The sequence below is a fragment of the Budorcas taxicolor genome, chromosome 8 (genome assembly GCF_023091745.1).
Source record: "Budorcas taxicolor isolate Tak-1 chromosome 8, Takin1.1, whole genome shotgun sequence".
In the NCBI taxonomy this organism is placed as follows: domain Eukaryota; kingdom Metazoa; phylum Chordata; class Mammalia; order Artiodactyla; family Bovidae; genus Budorcas; species Budorcas taxicolor.
This window is the reverse complement of record NC_068917.1, coordinates 43,660,414-43,681,497: the sequence shown is the minus strand read 5'-3', so window position 1 is coordinate 43,681,497 and position 21,084 is coordinate 43,660,414. Positions and strand designations below refer to the sequence as shown.

General features: G+C 38.4%; 1 protein-coding gene across 6 annotated transcripts in view; it reads right to left on the bottom strand.

Annotated features, from left to right (window-relative positions):
- GLIS3 (GLIS family zinc finger 3) overlaps window positions 1–21,084 on the bottom strand; it is a 493,388-nt gene that overhangs the window by 75,018 nt on the left and 397,286 nt on the right. For all 6 annotated transcript variants that reach the window (XM_052644747.1, XM_052644745.1, XM_052644746.1 and 3 more), the window contains one exon: window positions 8,360–8,501. In XM_052644747.1, the coding sequence (XP_052500707.1) occupies window positions 8,360–8,501 (142 nt within the window). The remainder of the gene's footprint in view (window positions 1–8,359; window positions 8,502–21,084) is intronic.

The window sequence follows — 21,084 nt, the reverse complement described above, 5'->3', positions numbered from 1 at the left end:
CCTATTTCTTGTTTCCTCCACCTACTTTACCCTCACAGATTCAAAGCTGATTAAGTTCATTTATCAACCAGGCAGATTTATCAACACTCTGTATGACCAACCTAAGTGTACTTCTAAACTTCATGGCAACTGAAAAAAAAGTCTAATGTATAGATCTGAAGCTGGGTCTTAGAATATGGAATTTTATGAGTCCTCAACTTGACTTGAATTTTCCTTGGAAGCAATACTTTATCTCAGGACAACAATTTCTAAACTCCAAGTAGTAGCACCCAGTACTAAGAGGAATGGGTAGAAGAGCTCCTAGTCCCTGTCACAGACATAGGCTTGGTTTGTGAGTAATTCTCTAAGCTTTGAAGCAGAGAGAAAGGAAAAGAAGAAAGCACTGATTGAGTATCTATCTACCAGCTGCAGGCAGTGTACTGAATTCTTGTATGTGAACTCACTTAATTCTCACAACAGTCCTACAGAATCAGTAACCTTATCACCATTTTACAAAGAGGAAAGGTAGCATTTACAAAGCAAACACTCAGTGAGCAGAGAAGTAGAATGGGGGCTCAGTAGCCCCACATTCTTTCTGCCATAGCATACAGTCTATAAACAACAAAACAAACAAAAAAACCGTGCTATTTTTGAATACACAAATACGGGTACTCATTGAAACACAATTTTGACTTTGTGATTCTGGGGGCATTGCCACCTAAGTGAATCTGTGGGTTTCTGATTCCAGTTTGTTTTTTCTCTACAGAACTACAGCAGATTTTCTTAACTAAAAACACTATATAAACTACTGGGCAAACTACTGAAATATAAAATATAAAGGATTATATTTTGTTTTTCTTTTATTCTGCTGAATGATGCTTATTAAATTTCCAATTTGTTCAGGCTTCCATACTTTCCCGATTTCTTAAACAATGTGAGTGGTGGGTAATTTTTGGCACCTGTTTTCTATCTGCTTTACAGAGATATATTTTTCTAGTATTTGGATAAAAGTAACAATAATAACTGCAGATGCTGAACATTTACTGTGCATTAGGCATGTTTTAAGCATTCTGTATGCCATTTAATGTATGTCAGATCAGTAACTGACCTCAGTAAAAGGGACATTATTTTGAGTTAGAGGAAGAAGTAACATTTCCACTTATAAATGTCCTATTTGAGCATAGATTGCCTACACAGTGATCAGGGGGCTTGCACAAATGTGACCAATAATGTAACTTAAGAAAAGAGACACTAAATACTGTCCATCCTTCCTTTTGTGTAGGTAGAACTCCCAACTGCCTTAGTACTTCAGAAATACGGAACCTAGATTATTGTTTTACCAGTTGCAAAATATTCTGGTGCAGCTGGATGCAATGCATTTTCATGAAGTGAGTCCATTTCTCAGAAAACTTGATAAGCATCCCTGTGAATGTGTCTGAGGAACAAACCCTTAGGTGCAATGATGAGAGTTTATTCGCTTTTCAATGGTGAATATAAGTGACCCCTGAGCAATGCAGGTATTGTATAACTTACAGTTGCCTCTGCAGTTTCTCCACATTTGAGGAGTCAACCAACCACAGGCCGTGTAGTATGGAAGTATTTACTATCTAAAAATACCCATGTGTGAATGGAGCCACACAGTTCAAACCTGTATTGTTCAAGGGTCAACTGGGTACTTTACTTTTTGTAGTCTCTCCTATAAGGTGGAAATGGGCCATTTATTAAATCCCCAGGGAAAGGTTCTGACAAAGATTATAAATCCCTGACTTTTTAATATATGGCTAGGTAGGAGTTCAACTCTGAAATCAGAGATGATGAGACTCAGAGTAGAAGCCAGATATGAGCAGCTAAGTTCACCAGGAGAGAACATGACTGGGGTCCAAGAAGCAAAACTCAGAGAGCAACTAGAAACAACGTCATGAAAGTGAGTCTAAAGGAGCCTTGACACTCAGGTAGGAAAATTAGGGCCCCAGGAAGGCAGCTGTAACTTCCAATGGATCAATGGTTACTGTTAGAGAAGCATTAATAGTTCAAGATGTGGCCAGGGCACCTGAACAGGCAGATAATCCTCTGACGATATAGAGGAAGACACTTTATATAAGGCAGTCTTTGGAGTCAGTGCTGTTGGTGGCCCAGAATGGGTCAGTTCCACATATCCTCTTTATACAATGCCTGCAATATGCTCCCTTATTACTGTTAATAATATGACACTTAGTATTATGTTAATAATATGACAAGTAATATTGAGCTAATGCAGTGATGTCCTTCACTTCGGGGTTTTATGCTCTTCTTAACATTTATTTTCAGTGCTCTAACAAATGTTAAAAAAAAAGAAAGCTTGAAAATGTCTACTTTCTTTTTCCTTTATTCTTCACACAAAAGAGATATAACTACCTGTTCCTCATCTCTCTTTCCTTGGAAGGTAAATTCAGTTGGAGCAGAAAGGCAAAACTGTGGACCCTGAAGTTTGGCCCAAAGCATCCTAATCACAGACGCTACTAGCTCCTCATTCCAAAATTCTATCCTGAATTCTCCATCTTGCCATCCATCTGCCTCCTAAGACTTAGTTGGGGTACACTACAAAGTAGGGCCAACCTTTCCTTCCCACACCCCATGTGAATGCCAACAAAATAAAATAAAATGAGAGACAGGAGAAATAACAGTGTAAAGACAATCCTAGGCTTTACCCAGTGAGAGCACAACTACTGATACAATCATCCAGCTTCACTACCTTCTCCACCTCCCTAAAGGGTATGGAATTGTTTTTGTTCACTCACAAAAATATTTTTACAGCAAAAACCTGTACATATTATAAAACCAAATAATTCAGCTTAATCTTGCATGGAAAAGCAACATAAATACAAGGGAATAAGTAGATATGGAAAACAGAAGCACCAAATTAGGTGGCCTGCAAACATACAGTCCTTAATTTTAGCTGCATACATACAAATGTTGCCCTGTACAGGCTGGGAATCAGAATTTAATTTTCTTCAGTTGAGTGGTTTTAAGATCTTATTTTTAACCAAAATATGAGCAGTACAATTATAGTTCTGGTGTGGGAAGACACACTTCATATCTACCTATAGGGTCTCTGTAATAAGAAACAGAAATATATACTATAGGGTAAATTTCCCCCACTATTTCATTCAGTTGTATTATCTTTGTAATTATTTAACTGTAAGTACCAGAGTAGCATTATTCTACTTATCATTATAAATACACAACATGTCAGCAATACCATAAAGTCACCTTTTGTGGACAGATTTCTATCACAGTCTTCACATGATAAATTCACTTCATTTTTTAGTACTTCTTTTTAAATTTCAGCTTCACTGAGGTATAATTGATATGTAAAATTGTAAGCTATTTAAAGTGTACATCATAGTGACTAGCTACATGTATACATTGTGAAAGGATTCCTCTCATCCAGTTAATTAGGGGCAATTCTTATTGTGACTCCCACCAGTCAAAATTCAGATCATGTTTTGCTAGAAGTCAAATTCCCACACTTTATCATACAGAACAATGGGTTTCAAAGTATGGTCCCTGGACAAGTAGCACCCAGTGTCGCCTGAGAACTTTTTAGGGAAAAAAAATAAATCTAATTCTTGTGACTCACTCAGACCTAGCGAATCAGAAATTCTGGGGGTGGAACCCAGCAGTCTATGTTCATAGGTCTTTCAGGTGGTGTGACACATACTAAAGGACAAGCTCAGGAACAAGGGACTAAAGCTGTAAATTAAAGCTATCAGTGCCTGCAACACAGAAGGATGAGGCTTGATCCTACCCTCAGTGGAGTCAATGCAACCTGTGGATGAACCATAGACGCAAGAGATGTTACAAAAACAACGCAAGAGTTTGACAGCAGTTCAGAGTAAAAGAGACGTGCCAATGACTTTCCCACTTAATGTTTCCCTTTAAATCCTTTCTATAGCCCCAGTATCTACTTCCTTCTTGGTACTGGACCATTAGTGTTGGTCCAGCACCAATTCCAAATTGTTCTGTCCTTTCCTCAACTCTTGTGACTTCTAAGCAAAGGAGTGCTTTTGAGATAATGCAAGTAATAACTATTGCATTTTTTATAATGCAATATGCCTCTTAAGGACTTGTATATAGATCATGTTATTTGACCTTCACAATTCTCCTATAAAGTTTACCCTATTGGGAAATCTGTGTACCAATTTAGACACTTCTAATAAAGTCCTTGACCTAACAACCACTTTTCGTGACTAGACGATATGAGGCACATTTATATCAAACTATTTCTAGCCCCTACAACTCTGCAAGCTGTCCCAAGACAGCAAATAGACTCAACTCAAGAATGTAGAAAATGCATTGAGACATATGCCATAACATTACGTTAAAATGAAACATTAACTATTTCATGAAGTATGCTAAATACTCTATGGATTTAATATAGTACTAGTTATTATAAAAAGTGATGATATTGCAAGAGAGAAGCCTTCATTTTTCAGTACTGAGAGAAGGGAAGGGAATGTATCCTCAGCATCTTTGGGGATTGGTTCCAGGAACCCCACAAATACCAAAATCCCTGGATGCTGAAGTCCTTCAGTATCCTCAAATTCTGCATCTGCAAATATGGAGGACCAACTGCTATGACTTGCAACAATTCCTGCACTAAGAAACTCCTGTATTTTCCTCCTATAGTCCCTATGATATTTGTTCATTTTCTTTTTCTCCTGAAAAGTCTATAAAGTTACATTCAACATTGGGATAATTCAATAGGACTTACAGGCTCTAAAATATAATTATTTAATAATCCAGTAGAAGTAGTATCAATAAAATCCCCTCATTCTTGTAGATTTCCTGGTTCAGTTGTATTAGCTCTTCACCTAATGGGTGGTCTCTATCACAGTTTTCACATGATAAATTCAATATCATGTGAATATTGACTCAAATAGCATAAGCACACTGGCCTCTATGATGTTTTCATGGTAAATGGCATTTGCAAAGACCATGTTTTATCGAGTCTGTAGTACAGTTTTAGTTTGGAGGGAGCTGTAATTTTTACGATCACTCATAGGACAGCTCTTCTTCCACAGAGCATGTTTTATTTGTGAATGGACTCTCGCCAAGACCAGGCATTGGTCCAGGCTGTCCATGATCTTGTAGACCCACTAATTGTAGGCTTATCCACTTTATTAGTTCACTGAGGGAGCTGATGAGAAGATCTACACAGGCATTTAGCCTTGAATGTGGCATTCACACCTTGATCTACTGGCTATAAAATACTTCTCCCTCAGATTATCACATAAACCACCTAAATTTACAGGATGGCATGGGGTTTTATCTATCTGGGTTACAGAACTTCCGAACAAAAGCACAGAAAATATAAGGAACCATCCTTGAGAATTACTCATCACTGCCCTGGCCTCCCTGTTAGATCACAAAATTAATCTCACGTTAACCCAGAAGCAGGCCTGGGGAGCCCTGGGATTTTCAGGATAGAAGACAAGTAAACAACTCAATTTAAAATCTTTCTCAGTGTGGCCTCAAGTGATTTTTTGGCTGCTTTAACCTGGGGCAATATTGTCTTCCAAAGAAATAAAAGTCTTACCGTGCAATCCTTTCCAATCAAGCTTAGTCTTATCAACTGAAAAGTTTGTTTCAATAAGGGAAGCCAATATGTTAGGAAACTTGCAATACTTGTATGTATCGTAACTGCCATCTTCCCTGTTCACCTTAATGCTCTGCAAACTACTTCTGTCTTGGAATCTTATAAATCATTCTCTACGAGCCACTAAAAATTTCCATTTCAAAACCATGATTTCTTCAAACCACAAGTCCCCAGACATTGTGGCTTCTAAAAAATCATGATGTTCATGCTAAACTATTTTGATCCCTTGCCCATATACACTCAACAGGTTTCCATAAAAATATTTTATGATAAATCAATTTATTAGCACTTATAGGTATACGTTCTTGACAATCTTTAAAAAACGTTTTCTTGATTTTGTGTAATAGAATGTTAAGGGAATGACTCCAAATCCCTTTGCCATTTAACCAAGGCTTAATCTTCATCAAAATACTTTAACATTTCAGATTTTACATTGAACTAACTGATGAACAGTTTCCTTTTCCTTTGGTATATTTTGCTATTTGTCTTATTTCCATAGATCTTTAGCATAGGTTTGAGACTGGTGTGAACATACACTCCTGGCAAGTAAATTTCTAGAACTATAAAAGGCAGGCTTCAGATTTTTGTGATTTAGTTTTTCCACTGGCCTTGTTCTGCTCTGGGTTTGTTGCCTTCTCAGCAAAACACAGAATATAATCAGTTGTTTATTGTTTTTTTTTTAAGTCAAGAACAAAGAAAGTAAAATAGAATCTGAGGGATAAAGAAAGCAGGAATAAAGAAAGAAGCAGGGCAGAGAAACTTTCATAGTTATAAGCTAACTGGAGAAGTAAAATTCTAGGAACAAAGTTAAGCAAGATGGCCCTCTGCCTGTTTCCAGTATTCCCAGAGTCATAGAAAACTTGAGTCATTGTGAAGATGCTCTGTTGACGCTGTGGTAACCTAGGCTCCTTGTCCACTCTGGCAGCTCTCCTGCCACAGTTAGAGGCTCAAAACTAAGAGCTCTTTTTGAAGATCAAATGCAGAAAAGCATCACAAACAAAAAGAGGAATTCTGTTTGGAATGACAAAGCCATTTTAAAAGACTTTAACAATACTACCAGACATCAAAAAGCACACAAGACAAATGTGACTCCTGAGTTTTGAAAGTGAGTCATATACTGCACGCCACATACAGCAAAGGTACTAATGTTTTTCATAGACAAAGATAGTATGGCTTCCCAAACCCATTTCCAGGAGGTTTCAACTCAACAAGGCTAGCCCCTCACCATAAACTATTTATACTGGATGTTGGCCATTTTTCAATTGATTCTGTTTAATTTTGTCTCTTTAATTGTTGGGTTCCAGGTATTTAATAAGATTATGGATTTATGGACTGAATAAGTAGGGATATAGCCTAAAGGCTGTTTCAAACTGATTGTAATTTAATGTGTGAGAATAAATGTTCATATATCAAATGTTTGGCAAATCAAACAGACATATGTGCAAACAAAAGCTAGTCATGCTTTTTCATGTATATATCTAATAGAAAATATTTGAGTGTTGATAACATTGTACACTGGCATATTTCATATGTGTACCTGCACTCAAAACCTTTGTCAGACTTGGTTAGTCTTTCAAATAACTTTTTATCTAATCTCTTATGGTCTCAAAAGCTAAGGCTTTGTTTTCTCCAAGAGTAAGTACCCAAAGCAACTGATAAAGGGCCACCAACACTGGGACAACGTTAAGGATGTCTTGATGACTGGCCCTCTTAAAACATTTGCTTAATACTCTTTCCTGTGCCTTTGGATCAGTTGAGAACTGTCAAATTTAAAAAGTTATACAAGCATAGCTTTCTCCTGTTCCACTGTTATGCATCAGTAAATCCTTCATTCTTTATGGCTTATTAGTATGTTTAAAAAGAAAAAGCAATCTGCTGCCAAAACCTGGCGCTGGAACCAGATGGGGAGGGAGTAGAATTTGTAATTCACAGAAAACAGAAAATTCCCATTGTATGGAGTGTGGAGTTGTGGGACTTTTGCTTTCATATTCATAGCATGACAGTAAGAGCTTTCCATATATGAAGATTATAACCAACCACGTTTGTACCAATACATCACCATTATAGAGAGTGGAAAATGCACAAAAGCCCAGGCTAACAAAGTAAATGAAAAAAAATGTCCTTATTGAATAATAATTCTTTCTCATTTTTCAGTGCATACATAACATTTTTCTAAACATAGAGTCATCTATTATTCAAACCTAGGCAGAAGGAAGCTATTCTGGGAGTGCCATCCTATCCCTCCTCCCCCAGTGGTTGACAAACACTAATGGACATTCTTACAAATTTATTTACTGATATGATTTTTTTTTTCTGAGAGACATGGGACTGGCTTCCTTTTGCAATGCAAAGACAACAATGACTGCTCCATTAAGAAATCCACAGGCAGCCTGTTACCTGCTTAAGGGGGAAAGACTTCCTTTGAGTCTCAATCAAGTTAATAAATTTAAGATACCTGGGAGGGTTGGGTACATTGAACTTTTGGCAGAAAGCCAGGACTAAAAGAGCTAATGTATTATTTTACTTTGTTTCTTTATGAGAAGAAACAGTCTGCTGACAAACCCAGCTTAGGAATCAGATGGGAAGGACAGGAGGGGGATAAATTGCAGTTTACTGATAAAGTGAAATACAGACGATCTTAGAAGCATTTTCATATATGCATTCCCTTTAACCGGAGTCAAGGGCCTAGACAAGGACAGTTGATGTGGTTGGGTCTGCCTTTGCTGAATCGGCTGATATTACCTGGATAGAGGTCAGGCCCGGGCTCTGGGGAGCATCCCACCGCCCTATCGACAGCGTCTCGTGGGGAGGTGGAGGGCTGCAGGGGCTGCACCGTGAGGCAGTCTGTGAGCAGGTCGGGATGGAGCTCTGCACTGGACCGCAGCTAAGAGAAGGAGAAAACAGAAGACAGATGGAAAAGGAAGGCTATTCCTCAGAGTACTTTTTTCTGGAAAGGATATCATGCCCTAAGGTTCATGCACAAATATTTATCAAGTAACAACTACAGGTTAGGCACTGGACTTAGAGAGTCAATACAAGGGTCAGCCTTCCAATGTTAATAACACCTGGCAGGTGTTTCAGGAAATATGTGGTTAGAGGCAGATTTTACTTCAGGCCTTGATATTTCCACTTCTGGGAACCCAACTTCCTATTATGTTTTCTTTGATTTGCTCTGTATCTAATCAGAACTTGTAGTGATATCAAAAACAAACTCAAGTATATTTAGTCCATATTGTAAAGTGTGTTTAAAATACAGAGATATAATAAGGTGAAAATATGTTAGAGATAATTAAGAATGTCCATTGAGATTTGACACCTACAGATTTTTTGGAACATGATAACAAGAAAAACCAACATCATTACAAGCAATAAACTATCCCAACAGTAAGGTACATTAAAAAAATAGACTTCATTTTATCACAATAACACAATAAATTCTTTATATATTAAAGCCATAAAAATATCAGAATAAAGTATAGATACAAAGTTATGTGATTTATTTATGAAAAAGAATTTTGTAAGTGTAGTCTGAATGGAAAAAAAAATCACAATGGAAGATTTAGTTATATAAAAATACCAACCTCTGTTTGTCTAAAAACATAGTATCTTTAAAAATCTAGACACATATTTGTCACAGATACTGCAAACAGGTACCATCTTCTGTCCTTTTTAAACATATATGTTCTCTGTTTAAAGAGACCATGTAAGTTGATTTTGCCTTCATCAAGATAAAACTAACCCTTTAGATGTAGGACTTGAGGATACTTACTCAACAATTATTTAATGAGCCTTAGACACTCTCTAGGCTCTTGGAGACAGTCTTAAGGAACTTACACTCTAGAGGGGAAGCAGATGGTGAACAAATAAAATATATAACACAGCAGATAGTGATACGTGCTATAGAGAAGAGTGATAGAGAGAAGAAATACAATGAGTTAGAGACAAGCGATAGCAACCTGAGACAGGGGGCTCAGAGAAAGTCTGTTGGAGACGGCACTGGCAAAAAGCCTTGAGAGAAGTGAGGGAGAGAGCCCTGCAGACGTATGGAGGAAGAACTTGCGGGCCCTGTGCTGCGTCTGGATTATGTGACGAAGAGTAAGGCAGGAGTCGAGGGAGTCTCGGGCCCGGAGTAGAGAAACAGGAAAAAGGCGAGGTGTAAGTGGGGGAAAGAGGGAACAAGTTTAGTGACCCTCGCTTTCTTCCTCTCAGATGAGTAGATTAGAAAAGGGCCTTCCAGATCATTTAAAGCTTCTAAACAACTCCCAGTCTAGAAATAACTAAATGAGTGAGGGAGGAGGTAGACCGCAGGATCTCCTGGGAAGGGACCGATTGACCGTGCAGCACTTCACATGAACAAAAATTTTTTAAAAAGGAGAAACAAAAGTGAGAGTAAACCTAAAAAATATTCAGCACAATTGCAAAGAAATAAATGCAATGCTATAACTTTTAAAAAACTTACCAAATTATCAAAACTTTACAAAAGAGGTAGTTGTGGTGACGGTAGAGTGAGAGGAGCACCATAAAACACTGCCGGTTGGAGCGGACATTGTTACAGACTTTACACATGATTTGGAGGGAGATTTTCTAAGATTCATAACTGAAATTATTTGCTCTTAGAATTTCTTAAGGAAATAGCCAAAAAAGTGGAGGAAGATTTATATTATTTATATTCATCACTCTAGTGAGACACAGCACTATTTATAGCAATATAAAAATTAGGAAAAATTACTTAAATGTCTAAGTGAAACTGTCAGTCACTCAGTCATGTCCAACTCTTTGCAAGTCCATGGACTGTAGCCTGACAAGCTCCTCTAACCATGGAATTCTTCAGGCAAGAATACTGGGGTGGGTCGCCATTCCCTTCTCCAGGGGATCTTCCCAACTCAGGGATTGAATCTGGGTATTGCAGGAGACCTTCTAAGCCAGCAGGGAAGCCCTAAGTACAGCTGATGAGTGACGCTACATCAGTTTGATGGAATATTATGCAACCATTAGGATAATACTCATGAATATAAAGGCAAAACAAAATTATGTATACAAAGTGATAACAATTATGTTAAAACACAGCTAAAATACTGTAAGGAAATATAATTCAATATTAAAAATTATTTTTGTTCTCAGCAGCAGTATCATGAATTTATTTCCTGTTTTCTTTTTATTCTTTCCTCAGTTTTCCAAACATTCCAGTGATGTGCTGGAGCTGGCTTGCACCAGTCTAAGAATACCAACTGTGTCTACTTTTCCCAAACTTGCAATGATGTCATATCGATAGCCTGAAATTGGTCATGATGATAGCATTTACACTATGGAAACTGACAAATACTACAAACGGGCCTTCCCATGTGGAGAGCTGGTTGTTGCCAGTACGATGACTCTGATCAGAAAGAAAAACATACACACAGATACAAAACATCAGCAAGTTACTATTTAGAGAAAAGTATTTCTTGGAACTGAAAAAGCTTTATGAAGAGACAAACACATGTCCAGCTCTTCGTCCAAGAATATGAAAATGGCACAGCGACCCTAAGTTTAGGGAAGCAGCGTTTAACACATGTAGTGAACAAGACAATTATAATCTCCTTAGCTTTGCCACGTTGGAATGTCTGCCCAAGATTATCTGAGTTAATGCCTAACCCTCTCAGAGCCTTTGGAAGGTATGTTTGATATTTTGGTACTAACCTAACACATGCCACGTAAGAAAAACTGGAAAAAAATCAAGCCTTAGAATGAGTTCTGGTGATCACTTTTAATTTATCTTTCATTGTTAAAATGTGATCTGGGGCCCACATGTTCTACTAAGAGTAGACATGAACATCTCTCTGCTTTCTATTACCAACTACTCCAGGGTTTTACAGACATGAGTATTGATGAGGTCTTTCCAAGGAATTTCACGGCCACGGTTACTTCTGGAGTTAAAGGCAGGCAATTCTTCCTTAGCTACAAGTATTCATGTTTTCCAAGAGTGTGATTCCATACAACTTTGCGGTGAGAGTTAATTTGGTTTTCTCTGGGATTAGACATGGTTCTACAAAGTGCTTCTTAAATTGAACAAACCTCAAGGACTTTTTCTTTTCTTTTTTTTTTTCACTTAAGGTCCTTGAAGACCTTATGCAAAATTTCCAAAGCAGGGCCATATGCTTAGAAACGCAGTAATGGTATGTAAGTTTAGTATCCTTCTCTCTCTCCCAGATTATTAGACAAAGAAAAGGACTTCCAGATCATTTAAGGTTCTTAAACATTCTCTACCCAGGAATCATCAAATGGGTGAGGCAGGAGGCACACAGAAGAGTCTCCAAGGAGAGCTATCTTGCCATATATCTATATTATGGTTTTATATTTGGAGTGAGAAACCCTATTATTTATATAAAGCAGTATCTTCTTAGCTCTTAATAATATAAAAAAGATAGAGGAAACTTTTCCAATGGGGGATGGTCTCTAACTGTGAATCTCAAACCTGGACATGCATCAGAATCACCTTCATGCTCCAGTGCAGAACTGATGATTCAGTGGGTTTGCAGTTCATTTCTGTGAAGTTCCCAGGTCATGGTGATGTTGTTGTCTGGGAACCACACTTTTAGAACCATGAGGAACCCTGATAAGAAGATTCTCTAAGAAAATGCTGGTTAGAAGAGATGAGACTTTTCTGGTCATGAGAAGAGAAAATGAATTGCAGAAATAAGGGATTATAAAAACCAAACTGACTTTATGACATGACCCTCATTTTATTTTCTTGGGCTCCAAAATCACTGTGAATGGTGACTGCAGCCATGAAATTAAAAGATGCTTGCTCCTTGGAAGAAAAACCATGACAGACTTGGATAGCATATTAAAAAGCAGAGACATCACTTTGCCAACCAAGGTCCATATATTTAAAGCTATGGTTTTTCCAGTAGACATGTATGGATGTGAGAGTTGGCCCTGAAAGTTGATGCTTTTGAATTGTGGTGCTGGAGAAGACTCTTAAGAGTCCCTTGGACTGCAATGAGATCAAACCAGTCAATCAATTCTAAAGGAAATCAACCCTGAATATTCACTGGAAAGACTAACTGATCCTGAAGCTGAAGCTCCAGTACTTCGGCCACATGATGGAAAGAGCCAACTCGTTGGAAAAAAAACCCTGATGCTGGGAAAGATTGAGGACAGGAGGAGAAGTGGGCAACAGAGGATGAGTTGGTTGGATGGTATCACCAACTCGATGGATATGAGTTTGAGCAAGCTCTGGGAGATAGTGAAGGACAGGGAAGCCTGGCGTGCTGCTGTCTATAGGGTCACAAAGACTCAGACGTGATTTAGCAACTGAAAAACAACAACATGAAACTCATGTAACCATTTCTTATTATGTTTCCCCTCAGATCTCATAATAATAAATGGTTACATGAAGTTCATATCATGAGTACAATTTGGATTTTTATACTGTTGTGGGGATAAAAAGGGTTAAAAATGTTCACCCCAGTTTAATACTTGCCCTTACAGCACAGCAAGAACATGCCCTTTACGGGGGCTTTACTGTTCTTTACATACAAGAAACAAATATCCCCTCCTTTCATTTGGGACACCAGTCCCGAAAGGCAAAGACAAGAAGGCAAGAAGAGTTTCTGTGATGTGCACCACATACCAAAGATAGGTATTTCCATAAGGCCTCGACAAAACCCTTTGCTCCTCTCAAGAGCACTGTCTGTCTGCAGACATCCCATTTATTATGCTGTTCATTCCTTCTGCCTGGAATGGCTTTCCCTCCTCCCAGTAGAATTTCTCCAAGACCCAATTTATGGCTCCCTCCTGAATGAAGCCCCCTCTGACCAGGTCAGCCCCAGCAGGGCCTCCCATGGTATATGGAGAGCTGCAGAGTCTGCTCTCAACAACCCTGCAACCGGATATATGTTTAAGGCTTTGTTTCTTGTTATGAGTTCAGTTTGCACTATTATGAAGTCCACAAGGACCTGGTTAGCTGACTGCCTTTCTAACTTTCAAAACCCCATGGCACCTGGCAGGGTGGGACCAGCATCTGGGTAAATCATTCAGTGCCAGCAGGATTTGTAAGAATGAGACACAATACTTTATCTAAAGGCCGCTACAATCTCTAGTGGTGTGTGGATGTGTTTAAAAAACATAATTGGTCATGTCTTAATTACCTCTCCTAAAGGAGAATTTTAAAAGATACAGCAAATGTGTGCATGTTAAGTCACTTCAGTTGTATCTGACTCTGTGTGACCCTATGTACTGTAGCCTGCCAGGTTCCTCTGTCTACAAGATTTTCCAGGCAAGAATACTGGAATGGGTTGCCATGTCCTCCTCCAGGGGATCGTCCCGACCCAGGGACTAAACCCATGTCTCTTTTTTCTCCTGCACTGGCAGGTGGGTTCTTTACCACTAGCACCACCTGGGAAGCCCCAGAAGACACAGATCATAGTTACTATATGGGAAAGGCTGCTGCTGCTCTGCCCAGATCCCTGCTGATCCCGTGGATTAGCTCTGAACTGCCCTGACTCCTAACTTTCCTGTGCCCACCCCCTAGCTTCTGCATACTTTACAGCTAACAGACACTGCCCGCACCCCCCCCCCCAACCAACCAATACACAAATGCATGACCAACCAGTGCTTCTTAGTGACAAAGTGGGACAAAATCTGAAGCGTAAATTATACTCCAGAGCTCCCAGTAGGGTCGTCCATGTTTATAGCTTTAGCCCCTTCCTTCATTTCTCTCCTATATTCTCCTGGGAGCAGTTCTTTAACAATTCACAGGCACCTGGATCTTTGGCTCACAGTCTGCTTCTGGGAGCACCCGACTTAGTAAATACCCACAAATCCTTTTTATTTGTCTCAGGAATTCAGAGAGCCAATCAGCAGCACTCAGAGATGCTCACACACACACATACTATTTCCTTTTCTTCAGCTCCTGCTCTGCTCACACACAGGTATAGTATAGTAACCATATGCTTAATGAAAGTAGGGTATCCTGGGCTATTATCTCTCCTGTGTGCTTAGTATGTCTAACTCTTTGCAACTCCATGGACTGTAGCCCACCCAGCTCCTCTGTCCATGAAAATCTCCAGGTAAGAATACTGGAGTGCGTTGCCATTTCCTTCTTCAGGGGATCTTCCCGACCCAGGGATTGAACCCATGTCTCTAGCATCTTCTGCATCGGCAGGTGGATTCTTTACCACTGTTGTACCTGGGAAGCCCCTGGGCCATTATGGATGTTACTAAAAGCATAATTGTGGAGCCTAAATTAAAAACAAAACCCTAATTTACAAGAATAATTAGCATTTAAAAGAACCTCAGACATCACTAGGGCCAAACCTCTATCTTATGTACTACTGCCCTATAGCAACCCCAGTAGATGGCTCTCAGACTCTGTTTGATTCCCTGTGGTAACAGGCAACTTCCTTACCTTGGCAGTTAGCTTTCATTTCAGATAGTACCAACTATTAGGAGTTTTATTTCATACTCAGTCCTGATCTAGCCCTCAGCAACCTATTAGGATTGCATGCGTCCTTCTCTGCATAGGGGGCTTCCCTGGTAGCTCAGACGGTAAAGAATCTGCCTGCAGTGCAGGAGACCCAGGTTCAACCCCATGGAGAGAGGAGCCTGGCGAGCTACAGTCTCAAAGAGTAGGACACGACTGAGTGACTAATACTTTCACTCTTTCACACTTCCTCTTCGTAAACCTGCAGTAAGGTTCACGGACATACTAGGAAGAGACGAGACCTCTCTGAGTCTCAGAAACCAACCTGTGAATCTTTGAGTGTTAATAATCCTGATCATTAATGACCCATTTTAGGGCTTAATTTCTTGGCCTATCCAGGTGCAAGTAAACAAACTGGCTCCTTAGCTTGCATACAATCTCCCATTATGAAATATTTGTTCTAAATAATAGTTTTTCAACGTTAATAATGAAACCACGCATCAAGTCTTGACAAGGTTCCCGCATTTGGTAACTTGAGCTGCTTCCCTAACAATGCAGGGATTTTTCCTAATAGCTAAAAACAAGGTACCGTCAATTGTGATTTGTATTTGTTTTTTTGTTCAAGACTATTCTGTTAATGTTTATAAGCTCTTGAAACAAGAGACGGAAATTCTATTCCCATCATTTTCTCATTTCAGATATGATTGAATAATCGTCCAAGATTAAGTGAGTCAAGTGGAAATAATTACGAAAGGGAAAAAGGCCCAGATTCTTCAATTTTTGGTTCCATTACATTTTATTCCAACAGCAAAGGCATTCTGTTATTCTGAAGCAAGACACACTTCCAAAGAGAAAGAGGTACAATCAAAGGCCTTTTGTTTTCCCTTTCTCCAATGAGCATCCTCTATCTGGGCTGTGCATGTTTATGCATCATCTTGCAGGGATTCCTTTGTTCTCCAGAAATCAAATGCCACCAAAATATGTTTCTGAAGAAACTCAACCAGAAGAAAAAACAAATAGGATTTTTTTTCGGAGGGTTAAGGTTTAGTACCAGAACATTCTCATCAAGCATTCTCTATGACACTTTGAGCAATGTGGATCCTGGGGAATTAGCTCATTGCCAAAAGGCTTAAAAATAATTACAATGAATTAACCTATTATATTAATTACAATTAATTTCCAGTTGAATCGAAAATTTCTATCTCTAAGGGATTCCTCAGCCCTGACATTTATGAAGTGGCTTTGGCATATCATAGGTAATTAATCTCCAACAATCTGTTATCAAACTCATTTCCTTTGGGAACGACCAATTTGCAAAGAAGAAAAGAAATGAGAGTGCAGACTTAGAGTATTGGAAGAAACTTCTTCGTGAACAAAAGGTACAGTCCAGTTGGACACCCTGCATTTCTATAATAGGAAGTACCTATTTGGTTAGCACTGACTCGAGAGGCCAAAAATTTTGTCTTCATGAGCATGCCAAAATATCTCAATAGATATACATACCAGGGTATATGTCTCAGTAAGAGACATGTAAAATAAATTCCTGTATAGATACAACATAATTACTGGCTATCTAGTAAAAAACAGTGATTGATGAAACAATTTCAGAGTAAGAAGAACAAATGTTATGTACCAGGGCTATAACAAATGCTGTCCAAAGGAACTTTCTTGGATGATAGAAAAGTTCTGCAGAGTACTAGTTTGAAGGCATTAGTCACATGTGATTAAAAAACACTTGAAATGTAGCTAGTGCAACTGAGGAAGCAAACTTTATTTTATTTTAACCTAATTTTAATTAATTTAAATTTAAATGTAGGATGGTAAACTGCCAACCTACTCCATATCATGGTGGCAGTTCAGCTGTTGCTTAAATCCCTTCAATGACAGGGAACTCACTTTCATACAACTCACTGCGCTCCACTGTTAAATTGGTCTAGCCATTAGGAAGGTCTGCCTCAAGTTGATCTGTAATCTGCCTCCCATAATTGCCACTCACTGGAATTTATTTTTCCCCTTCTCCCTCAGACCACATAGAATAACTCTGTTCATGGTCTACTTTGTATTCCTTTTCATATATGAGAAACCTCAAAATGCTACAGTATTACAGAATTTCAGCCCTAAAAGTGGCTGTAATTTAGTCTGTCAGTCCTTCCTTAGCAGTTGCTTTTTTTTTTTCCTCCAGGTTGAATATCTTTAGTTTTTAATATAGATAAGAGTAATGTTAAGTAGGAGGAGCTTCGGTCTCTCAGTCTGACAAATTGTGGTTCAGCTACCAAGTGGTCCAAGGCAGATGCATTCACTTGTCAGAGTGTAGTTTCCCTTCTATAAAATGAAGACGATATCACTGAGCTATCTTGGTTGCTTTAAGAAATAAATTAGATAATATTTAGAAAGTTCTTGAAACCCTGCTTGGTACCCAGAAGTCATCTAAAACATCAATCCCTGCTTTCTCATGTAGCATATTCTTATATTCACCACACCAATTTCTCTTAACACTGGAATTCACTGGATAGCTAAATGCGCAAATGCTATCCCAATACTAATACAGTGAACTAGCTGTTTGACCAGGACAGAGGATAATAGAACAAACACATCCCTTGTTCTAAATGTTCCACTTCTATCAATTCAACCTAAAGAATCGTTTCTTAAAATCCATGTTATATTATTCATTCATTCATTCATTCCATTTACTGAATTCCTTACTGTGCTCCCCAAACTATACTAGGCCTAGAAGATAAAGTCATGCCCAAGATAACCTAGTTCCCTGCCCTTGCAGAGCTTATAGTGCAGCTCAAATAAAACTTGCCGTTGGGTAAAATTCTTAGATCTTTTTTCATATGTGATGCTCTTTATTTCTGATGGCTCTTTATATTCAGAAGCTAGCTTTTTAAAGCTCCCTTGCCATTTGGTGGTACAGAAGCTCTTGGCTGTATTTCATTTGATTTGATCACTCAGCTGGCTACCACATTCCCCATTTCAGGACCATTTACAAACTTAATGAAAATATTCTCTGGCATCAAAGATTATGTTAAATGATGGTTCTAAATTTCCATCCAAGAGTGAGTTATCTCTGGAAAACAGCCCATACTCTATTGACATTAACAGACATTAACAGCTCCTTAAGCTATTAACAGTCACTTAAATAATAGTTAATGATATGGTCATGAAAAATAAGAGTATGGGCTCTGGACCCAAAATTACCTGGATTTGAGCTTCTGTACCCTTACTTATGAAATGTTAGACAACTATTAAGTAGTTAAACAAATCGCTTTAGCTCAGTTTTCTCTGTACAATGTGGGTAATTTATAAGGCTGTTGTTGGGGATAACAGATAACATGAGATAATAAGCTATTTTACCAATAATGGTATATAGTCAATGTTTAACACATGCTAACTACTATTTCTATTCTTATTTTTTTCCCATTAATATTCAGTGTGGAAACATTTATAGCACTCTATTACATGTACCTTTATTTTCTTTTTTCTCCCATCCATCTTTAGATATTTTTCTCTTTATTATTATCATACAATAGTACAGTAATATGACAAAGGAAAAAGAATGGAGACTTTGGGTTCATGTAGATAAAAGTTCAAACTTCATCTCTGCTACCCACTAACACATCGCCTTTGGCAAGATATTTAACCTTGAAAGGCTTCCGAACTATCCTCTGTAGAATGGTGGTGATAACACCAACAATATGGTGTTATTATAGGATTACAAAAGGTGATCAACAGAAAGTGACTAGCATAGTACAATGTTATTATTATTATTATTATTTTTGCTCAAGAAGAAAAACTATTATAATTGTTAAGACTGATACTTGTTATTGCTTAGCCACATAAACTGAGTCTGGGGCCAAACAGTGCCTTAATGAAGACATTAGCACAGTTTTTGCAGAATGAATATCACTCAAATTATTCTATCTCAGAAGACTGTAGCTAGCTTTTACTCAATTTTCTAGTTGGACTTCTTCAAATCCAATTATATTAGAAATCAAAACCAACAACAAAACATTTTCAGAATACTCTGCGGGATTTTAATACTTATATAGATGTTCTATTTACCAAAATCTGTACAACTATCTAGCTATCCTAAATAGAGTTGGGGAATTGAAGTTAAAAGTATGTTGAAATCAGAAAGGCATGCAGGTTGGATTTTCTGCATTGTTTATATTTGTAAAAACATCATTTTCCTCCTAAGTCAATATTATTCTAAAACTGACACCAAGAATCCTGCTTTTTTTCCTCACTGGAAAATGATACACAAATGAACATAGTCAAGGTAGATTCAAACTGCATTTGGAGGAATATCTAAAAAGCAGAACCTTAAATTGAAGGGTAGATTCTTTTTTAGACAAATACAGAAATATTAACATGGAATTTCACACAACCAGGAGACATCCTCCTTTACCTTTTGAGGCCGGGTTATAAGGCTGTAAAGACTCAAAGGAAGGCGAAAGGTTTGCTTCTATCATGGCTTCATAAATTCCTCCTGATACCAGCTCATTGCCCTAATGTGACCACACACATTCCATCCCATGCAGTCAAGTGTGGCATTTTCTTTCTATTCAAGTATTCTCAAGCTTTAATTAAAGCAGCCAGCTATCTAGTAATTACGTCCCCCGTCCATCTTACCAGCTTCTTATTGTCTTCCTTTGAATTGATTTCTGACTACAGCCCTTCATATGCTACAGTTTAGTTTAAGTGTGGGGAGAGACTAACTGCAGAAGTTATTTTTCCTTCCTTTCATTTAATTAAAACAGATTGTCTGAAAAAGATTTAAGGCTGATTTTCACATAGATCAGTGTTTGGACAATTTTTAGATACCTACTTCTGAAAGTTGAAGGCTGTCATTTCAAAGGAGAGCACTTGCTTTCTCTTCTCCCATCCATCCTCTACACAGCAGTCAGTTTAATTTCCCCCAAGGACACTGCTGACAACAGCACCCTGCTTCAAAGCCCTCTAGAGACTCTCCCTCAAGCACTGTTCATGGCCCAAACTCACAGGCTTTCACAGGGGCCTCTCCCCTAGCAGTGTGCTTTCGCGCTCCTTGCCTGGGTCACACAGAGCCAACACCGCCTCCTCCCTACCTGGTATTCATTCGCATTCGTGTCTCATGCCGTCCTTCTGGCCACAGGCTTCCCTCATCCGGAGGCCCCTTTTCTTCAGACTCTGTATATCTACACTATATCCTGCATATTCTTCGAGGTCCAATTCAATGTCACTGCTTCCTCGAAGTCGTCTCGCACCTCTTCTTTCCAAAATAATTTCTTCCTTTTTAGACATTGCAACAGCAATTTCTCTGTATCACTCTGATAGTACTGTGGTTTTCTACATTCTGTAATACTTATTTATACATTATATATGTGTGTGTGTCACAGAAGATAAAAAGTCTCCTTGTAAACAGAAACCATGTCTGTCTAATCATGTAAGCTAAAACAGTGTTTCCTTTCACATGAAAGGTACTCTAAGTGTTTGGGGAAATGTGTGAGCAAATAAAGGAATGAATAACAAACAAATCAATAGCTGCTAAGGATTTATTACTTCTTTAGGGCAGCCTCTAAAGACAGATAAAATCATGTCTTCATAGCAATGCAAAGAGGGGGGAAAAAAAAAGAGTGAGATAGCATGCTGAAATTATCAACTGAGAATAAAACAGGAACTAGACAAGTGAAATCTTAACAGAAGGTTTTTTTTTTATAAGATACTGGAAAGTTTAATTTCTTATACTGCTCAGTCCCTGTTCACACTAGATTTCACTAGATAACAGTATTCACATTTATATATTGCTTATTGGAAAGTGTAAATGAGCAATCTTTCCGTTAGGAAATGTTCACTCATTACTTTTGTACTTCCCATCTCTGATTCACCTGGAAGGGCTGGGAACAAATCCAACTTTCTACCCTCTGTTAAAGATTCAAGGTCCAGCATAAGGTTGAGAAGAAGAACACGGAAATTTCAAGTTGATTGGACCTGAAATGACACACTCTCGCCTCCTTTTTGACAACATACACAGACAAGACCCTCCATCTTCTGGACCCTGGTTGAGTAAGTGACCAGC